We start from the raw sequence: 8306 nt of genomic DNA on the forward strand, positions 1-8306 counted from the left end.
CCAGCATTTAGTCATTTAGTCATCATTTATAAAACTTTAAAAGTGGTTTCTGGTCCTGCTTCAGGGTTTTCTTCTGTGTATTCAGACTGGAAATTTGTCATGGATTATCGAGGGAAAGGAACTCTGGTTCACTATAAACGAATCAAATGTGTCCAGTCTGAATACAACCTTATTCAGACTGTGCTGCCACCACACCACCTGAACCCTGTCCAAGTCTGCTGGACTTATCAAATTCTATAAACCCACTGTGTTGATGTGTTTATTGTTCTCATTTTAACATAACAAGTCTCCCTGTAATTTCAACAAGCAATCTTTTTCTTTATTTCTTTCCTTTTGCCCCATAAGACATCATCAGTGACAACAACTATAATCAAAACTGTGAATCAGATGTTTTTCCTCTTTACCACGCCTTCAAAGTTCTCGTTTGAACATTTGCTACTCCACCCGGGCTTGAATGACCAGATCTAAGCTATTCCTTACCTACCTTCTTCTCCAAGTCTTCAAATGGGTGGCCTCCAAAGGCGTAGAACACCGAATAGCACCCGCTGAGGGAATGCACAATACTTCAAGTGTTTTCTTACAGGTAGCCAAAACCAGGTATTTGCATTCATGCACTCTCAAAAACAAAACAAAAAAGAACTTTGATAATTTTTCTCTGTTGTTGAAAATAACCTTTTCACAGGTCTCTGAAAGAACATCAGACATCAGCAACATATAAGTCAGTTCACCCTTTGGGGATTCTTCACAGCTAACTGGAGAGCGTCAGCCCACAACATCATTGAAAAAAGGTTCAGCGCACTGTCTAGTGGGTCTAGATGACCCAACTCCCAACGTTAAAGTGCCTAGGATAGCACAAGGGTTACAAAAGCTTTGCAAACAATAAAAATAATTATTAACCTACTAATTAATGATTTGTGAACCTCACTGGTGTCCATGGATTACATGAAATCTTTCCACCTTTATCCACCTTTGTCATGGTAGGGAGAACACGTCAATGTAAGGGTGGGGTCATCTAAGATAGCACAAGGGTTAATATCTAGGTTTGACCAAAAAAATGAATTATTTACACCTGGAAACATATATTCCTGTTTATTTTGAATAGAAAACTTTGTTTAAATGGACTTCAAGGTAATATGAAATGGCTTTTTGCAGAAAAACACTGTGAGAGACAATACAGGGGATGCACAATCAGTGAGGTAGGCACGCACAAATGACTTTGACATAAAGATTTTCCCTCAATTAAAATCCTACATAAAAATTCAAACTGATTAAACTCACAAAAAAGTTTAGCGCAAACTGGGTTGTTTATTGCAGCAAAGTTCCCCTGTTATCAAAGTAAATCTTCCTTTGCAAAGAGTCTCCTGTGCTGTTCATCCTCGGACTGGACTGTGGCGTTAAGGATGGGAGTGGCAGAGAACTCCACAGTGCACGGCTGGGGATTGCAGGAAGCCCCTTCGAGCTCCAGGACGGTCACGTTGTTGGGTGCAGCTGTGCTGAGAAGGTTGACCGGCACAAAGAGTGTCATCTGAGGCCCTCGAGCCGGCCAGTAACGTCCCAAATTAACACCGTTAATCCAGATCTGCCCCTAAAAATAAACAGAATGAGTGGGATTCTGATTCTGTCATATCAAGTGTAAAATGAATGAAAAAAACAAACAAAAGAACTCAGAAATCATTATTTTCTTTTAACATTGACAACTGATTGACAAATCTTTATTCAGAGCTGCTTCATCCTTTGTCTATTAAGATGTTTTCTATCCTAAAAGACTAAAATAAACAAAGAAAACAAATCCTCTAAATACCCGTTAGGTACAAAGACTAGACTGAACATGCCTTCCTCCAGTTGGGCAGTTTGATGTAGGTGTCTTGGGGGAGGTCTGGGATGCCGTCTGGAATTATGAAGCTTCCTCCATAGAAGGCTGGTGTGGACAGAGAGGCAGGCTGAGGAGGGTTTGCCCATGCAGAAGGTGTTTCTCCAAGACGGCCCTGGCTGACAGCATCATCTATGCTGAGACCATACATGGTCCAGCCAGTGAGTGTATCCTTGCCCAAGGTCAGGTTGGACACCAAACCCTGACATCCGATGACAGCAGTTAAAAAATGGAAAAATTCTAATGACTATCTACTCACTTTTTGTCAGTTCAACAGAGGTAAAAGGCCATTCAGTGGATCTTTAGGCTTGAAAATGCATTTTCATGAACCTTGAAGTCGTTGATGCCTTTCCCGTAGTTGATCCGGCCCATGTTCTCTACCAGCATGTCCAGCTGACTGCCAGCTTTCCCGGTCACATTGATGCTTATGACTTTGTTCCTTTCAAGGATTCCTGCAGCCACCTTTGGAGCATATATTAAAAGAAAGAAAGTGCCTCAGAATTTCATAAATTTTAAAATACTACAAACTTTAATACCAATCGAAAATCCTTTATGTCATACAATATCTAAGAAAAGCATAGAAAAGCATTGTAAACATCTGATGGTGAAGAACAAGACTCACCCCATCTACAGAAACATACGCCCTGTCGTGAACCCCATTTAGAGGAGATGACAGGGGCGTGGGCTCACTGCAGGTCACAGGCAATGTGGTTCTGTAAAGAACATACCCATAAGCCTAGAGGTAGAAAGAAAATCATTACAAGCCCAAGTTTATTTATGAAAGCTGAAGAATAACATCTTTTTTAAGAATACCTGATTTAAATCTATGAAAGTCTGAGGATACGTGCTTTTGACAGGACCAGAGAAAGACAAGATTTCCAGAGCGTCCGCTACTGTCTGCAGCTAAAGGGACGGAGGATCATAGTGTAAGTACAAAGAGTAAGTACAGAAATTCGAAGCTAAAATGTTCAGGAACTAAATACCGGAACGGAGATCCAACCTTCTTCATGGTAACGGCCCCGTATGCGTATTTGGGGGTCGACGGTGGAACTGGTCCCTCTGGGATTCTCCGATACTACAATGAGAACATCTTTAGTGAAACAGTGTATCTGTGATGAAAATTGACTGTATATGACAGCTGGACTGAGTGACCCCTCCCCTCTCGTGTTCCAAACAGGAAGTACCCTCTGCTCAAAGCCAAAAAAATCCCACAGATTAAGAAATAAACAGCTATTACTCACTCATTGTATTCTTGTGCCAATAACTTTTTAACATGTCCTTGCTAATCCTAATATTTTTTCACTATATTTCTTCGGCAGTGCAAGTTATTCAAAGTATAAACTAGCCAATCAGATGCCTCAATAAAAGCAGGTGGCCTCACGTCCAACATTCAAAATGTTTGATTGACAGATTTCGTGAAGCCCCCTTTCAGTGGAAGGGGTGTGGACTTCCAACAGGCTCACAATTAATTGTCCAGGGTGGTTGCCATAGAAACTCAGACTGACGCGGACAAATCACTGCTTACTAATGCTGTTTGGTTCCAACATGGTGGTGACTGAACTAACGTCATTTCATTGGAACTGAAAATAGTCCGTTTTCTTTGCTCAGTCCAGTTCTCTTATACGGTCAATCATGCTGATAGATGACTGTCTGTTCTCACCATTCTGATGACCTCTCGGATGGCAAAGTATTTTTCGGTCAGGTCACCTGCCTCCGTCAGCGGAGCGTCATAGTCATAGCTTGTGGGCTGTGCACTGTAAGGTGAGTTAGCACCTGGAGGTGAGATAGCGGTGACCCTGTGGTAGGGGGTTACTTCAAACTCATGTGGTTTTTACGTACAGCACACTCACCATTCCAATAGCCAAAGTTTGTTCCACCTATGAACATGTACCTGTAGGAGAGGGAAGGCAAGAGGCTAAAATATACAAACATCTGTGATGGATGGAAAAAGCCTGGTTGCCCTAAATTTGTCAACAGGTTTTGAAAACACACTCCGATGAAAATGATGTTTGTAGCTTTTTTTGTGGCATTTTCTGACACATATTAGGACAATTAAGCTAAAATTACCATTTTGAAACATTTCTTTATTCCAATCGTTAGGAATCAGGAGCAGATGAGAAATGCCTTTGGAAAATATCGTATTTTTTAAGTAGAAAATGCAATTGGCAGGTCACAAGCTCCCTGCTTCGCTCCATTCTAATGCATCCACTTATAGATGACTGGATCCGTGCACATCATTTTTTTCCTCGTGCACGCTGGAATCCGCCTCAAAACTGTAGGGCTGGATAGCTCTGACATTGCTCTCCATTTTGGTTGCACCGGTAATGTTATATTGGGGTTGTGAAGGGCTGTAAGCCAGCGGGAGAGAGTGTAAAAAGATGGATGAAGGGAAGTGGGAGTAGGGTTTCAAAATGGATCAAAAGACGATCGAAGTGGGACTTTATCGTTTAGTCTTTAAAGCAGCAAACTGCGAGTAAATAAATCTGTGATCACATACGTCTTCGGAGATTTCTCCAGAAACCCCAAGTTTAATCCTGTATCTTAGTGGATAATTGGCAACTCAGCACAGCAAAGACTCACATGTTGACATTTGCTCCCATTGCCAGCTGCTGGTTGAGGGACTTGGCCACCAAATCTGGGGATACAACCGAGTGACGAGATCCCCAGTGGTCCAACCAGCCAGTGTAAAACTCTGAGTTGACCTGTGGAGGAAGACAATGATGATTCGTGTTGTAAGAATTCAACTGAAACACAAAAATCAAAAGGTGGGAGACACTTGCCAAAGGTCCATGAGGCTCAGCATGGCGCTGTGCCTCAAAGGCTGCAGTTATATTTGAACCTGGAAAAGCCAGAATGCAAAGATAACGATTACTTTTTTTATTCTTCTTCTTCCTGTGTGTGACTTCTCCAAAAATGAGCCAGTTTGAACACCAGCAGGAAGCCAAATGTTCCAACAAAACTCTTATTGCAGCACTCTGCCAATAGTCATGTGTAATCTGCAGAATACAGGTGAGCACTGACCTGGACCAAAGTCCACAGAGGCATACAGGCCCTGTATGGCGCCACACTTCAGGTAGTTCAGGCCAGCGCCATCTGTGGTGAACAGAACCACGTCCTCCCCCAGGTGAGAGCGGAACAGCTTGGTCAGGTGGCGCATGTAGTTGTAGTCACAGGCAAAGTAACTGCCATATTCATTCTCCACCTAAACATTCAATACAAAGTCTCATCCTCCTCCAAGTTCTGAACTCAGGCGGTGCGCAGGAACATCTCGCCCACCTGAACAGTAATGATGGGGCCGCCGTTCTGATAGAGGTAGGGCTTCATCATGGGCAACAACTTCCCCATCCATGTATCCACAGCTGCCACGTAATCTGGAATGGGTTGCCGCCGGTTACAGAGGTGATGACTGGGCTCAAAAGTTGTCTCTTTGAGGTTGATGCTCACCTGGATCAGAAGATCGCAGCACAATGTCTTTCTTACTGAGAAGCCAGGCTGGCAGGCCGCCCTATTGGAGAGGTAGAAACAAACAAATAAAGCTTCAGATCAAAAGCAAAGATCTCTGCTGCAAATGATTTACCTTTCAAATAAAAAAAGAGTGCAGCATGCTGAAAAAAACGTGACTACCTTTATGCCTTTCAGAAGATGATGAACTATATTTATTTCCTCCTTTTTTAACTAACCAATGACATTCCACTTGCTCAAAACCTGTTCTATATCTTATCTGTAGAAAATGTGAGTAGATCAGGTTTTGAAATACAATTAAAATAAATAAATTAAAAAAGCCTGCGGATTCAGAGATGTTAGCTTAGAACAGCCATCAACTACAAGCATATAACTCTGAGGAATCTTGTGCAGCAAGCATCTGTTCCCAAACAAAGTTACAAAAATGAGGTTTTATAGAAAGTCAAGCGGCATAAAAATTCTGCTTAAAGATCCACTCAGATGACTATTGTTTTTTGATGTTTTTAACATGATCTTGAGGTATTTTTCTCATGATGGAAACAATTATATAAACAAAATTAAGTATTTCTTAGTATTTCTTTATTCAAGTCATTCAGAGCAGACAAGAAAAGTGAAGAAATAAAGTATTTGTTACGTAGGAAATAAACTAGGCGGAACACAAGCTCCCTGCTCCGCTCCATTCTGATGCATCCACTTGCAGACAAATAGATTCATGTTTGTCTTTATTTTCGTTGTCGGAGCTGACTAACTGTACGGCTGGGTAGATCCAATGTTTTCTGCCATTTTTGTTGGACCAGTGATGTTAGGTTGGGGGTGTAATGGGGCTGTAAACTAGCAGGAGAGTGTGTAAAGCACAGCTGTCAAGCTCCAGCCCTCCATAGCTGGTGTGGTAGACTTTAGCCAAATATGCTGCTATTGCAGCTCCATATAGGCAAAACACACCTGATCCAGGTGATCAACTGTGGATAAGGCAGGATTTCTTAAAAAAAACAGCAGGAGGTCAACCCTTGAGGCCTGAAGTCTGACACCCCTGGTGTAAACGGATAGCTCTTGGTTATGGGTGACGGGAAATGAGGGCGGGGTTGCTCTGCACCATCGGCTGTCGCCCACAACTCAGAGGAGAAATTTTGATGAATTATTGCAGCTTTGTAGAAACTATGTCCCAGAAAATAAAAGTTTTTTTTCTTTTGACTAAAAACATCATAATCACAATAAAAAGACCACTGGGGACACTTTTACAATAGATCAAAAGACAATTAAGACTTTAATTAACTTAACATTGTTAGGCCCCTCACTATTAAAGTAGAGCTGAGCATTGTGTGGTCTTTTTTAAAAAGTGATCATCTTTTCCATTATATTTCCTTAACAGCACGCCTTCTTGGCTGAAAAAAACACCATCATGTGACACCATGAGACTTTAGATTGAACTTTATTCATGTTCGCTCTGCTTTTATGATTACAGCTCATTTGTTTAACGTCTGTCAGCTGTGAGAAAAAAAAAACAATTTCTGTTTCTTTTCTAGACTCTGCAAAGACAAATACTCAAAGCGATTCACTCACCATCTCCCACTCTGCGCATATATAGGGTCCTGGCCGAAGGATGACCAGTAAGCCGATGTCCTGGGCCAGTTTCAGGAAGTATTCCACATCCCTGTCCCCGCTAAAATTGTACATGCCAGGAGATTCTTCGTGGTAGTTCCAGGGAATGTACCTGCATCCAAAGATTGACCCCTGACATTTATAATCCCCCCCAAAAAAGTGTGTCAGCCACTCACAGACCAGATTTCCGAGTGCAGAGAGGAACTCACGTCTGGATGGCGTTCAGCCCGGCCATGTACATCTTCACCAGTCGGTCTTTCCAGTAGACTCTGGGGATCCTGCTGTAGTGGATGCTTCCTGAAATGAAGCGGAACCTTTGGCCATCTTTACGGAAGCAGTCAGCGTTATAGTCCAGGCTGAATGAAGGTGCTGCCCAGAGCTGCAGGTCACAACATTACGAAAAATAACACGAGACATTATAAAGCAACTACAGGGAGAAATGTTTATTGATGAAGGAAATGACTAAAGAAAAAAACATTAAATTGAAATTGTGTACGCTTTTTTTGTCTGAATATTCTTTAAAACCATTTTAAGCCTTTTAAATGACATATTTGAAATTAATACAAATATTTAAATGAAAAGCAAACACAATACTATCTTTTTACATATAAAAACCGACCCCAGAGCTTTGTTTAATAGTATTAATTATATTAACAGTATACACACATCCTTAATAAACAGAACAACATGATAGACCTGGAGAACTACAATGTAAAGTTAAACTTACCCGTTGTACAGACAACACCGTAAGCAGGAAGCTAAGTCTCAACAAAGACAAGATCAGTCTCATTTTGAATTCTGCTGCTCCGTTCTGTTTATAACCTTTTTTGTTTAATCAAAACTCCCAACGACAGAACCGCTGAGGAACTGAATTTCCTGAGTGCTGTGTTTTGAGCAGAGCGGCATCACGAGACGCGGAAGTAAAATCACGTGACATGTTGATGCAGTGATTTAATGCAACCGCACGGTGGCACTATTTTGCAATTTCTTTTCCCCAAACACGAGTCTTAGATTTTCATTTTATTTTTACCTTTCACACGAGGTGTATACTTCTCAAAGATGTTGAAGAATTGTTATGTGGTAAAAATAAACAAACAAATAAATGAATAGCATGTAAAAAAATAGCTTCCAATTTATGGATCTTCTTATTGCACAAGATTACCCAAATGTTAAATGACGTTCATACAGTCTATTCCCCTTGTCTTGCCTGCTTTTTTTTTTTTTAGCAATGGGCTTGGATATGCAGGTTTTACTTTAGATAAAACCAAATACATTTATATCGATTACATTGGAATTAATCATTAAATTATTTTTTATATATTTGCTTTTAATTGAAGTAATAGCTAGCTATTTTTATTAAAAAACTGAATCTTGT

The 8306-nt window shown here is 40.9% G+C and overlaps 1 protein-coding gene across 3 annotated transcripts; it reads right to left on the reverse strand.

The window, feature by feature from the left end:
- Window positions 1-1092: 1092 nt before the first annotated feature.
- glb1 (galactosidase beta 1) lies at window positions 1093-7848 on the reverse strand. 3 transcript variants are annotated; one of them, XM_004085465.4, is made up of 16 exons: window positions 7659-7848; window positions 7141-7310; window positions 6893-7043; window positions 5315-5375; window positions 5147-5241; window positions 4892-5072; window positions 4651-4709; window positions 4451-4572; window positions 3721-3761; window positions 3531-3643; window positions 2871-2945; window positions 2684-2773; window positions 2493-2606; window positions 2201-2332; window positions 1833-2072; window positions 1093-1585 (listed from the first exon to the last, which is right to left on the reverse strand). In XM_004085465.4, exons 1-16 carry the CDS (start codon window positions 7719-7721, stop codon window positions 1331-1333), a joined length of 1962 nt encoding a protein of 653 aa, XP_004085513.2. In that variant the 5' UTR covers window positions 7722-7848; the 3' UTR covers window positions 1093-1330. The 3 variants fall into 3 exon arrangements, with proteins under 3 accessions (XP_004085513.2, XP_020556526.2, XP_020556527.2); XM_020700867.2 differs by having other exon boundaries at window positions 7141-7228; window positions 7659-7779; XM_020700868.2 differs by lacking the exon at window positions 7659-7848 and having other exon boundaries at window positions 6893-7063; window positions 7141-7246.
- Between the last annotated feature and the right edge of the window lie 458 nt (window positions 7849-8306).

The sequence above is a fragment of the Oryzias latipes genome, chromosome 1, assembly GCF_002234675.1.
Source record: "Oryzias latipes chromosome 1, ASM223467v1".
NCBI classification, from domain to species: domain Eukaryota; kingdom Metazoa; phylum Chordata; class Actinopteri; order Beloniformes; family Adrianichthyidae; genus Oryzias; species Oryzias latipes.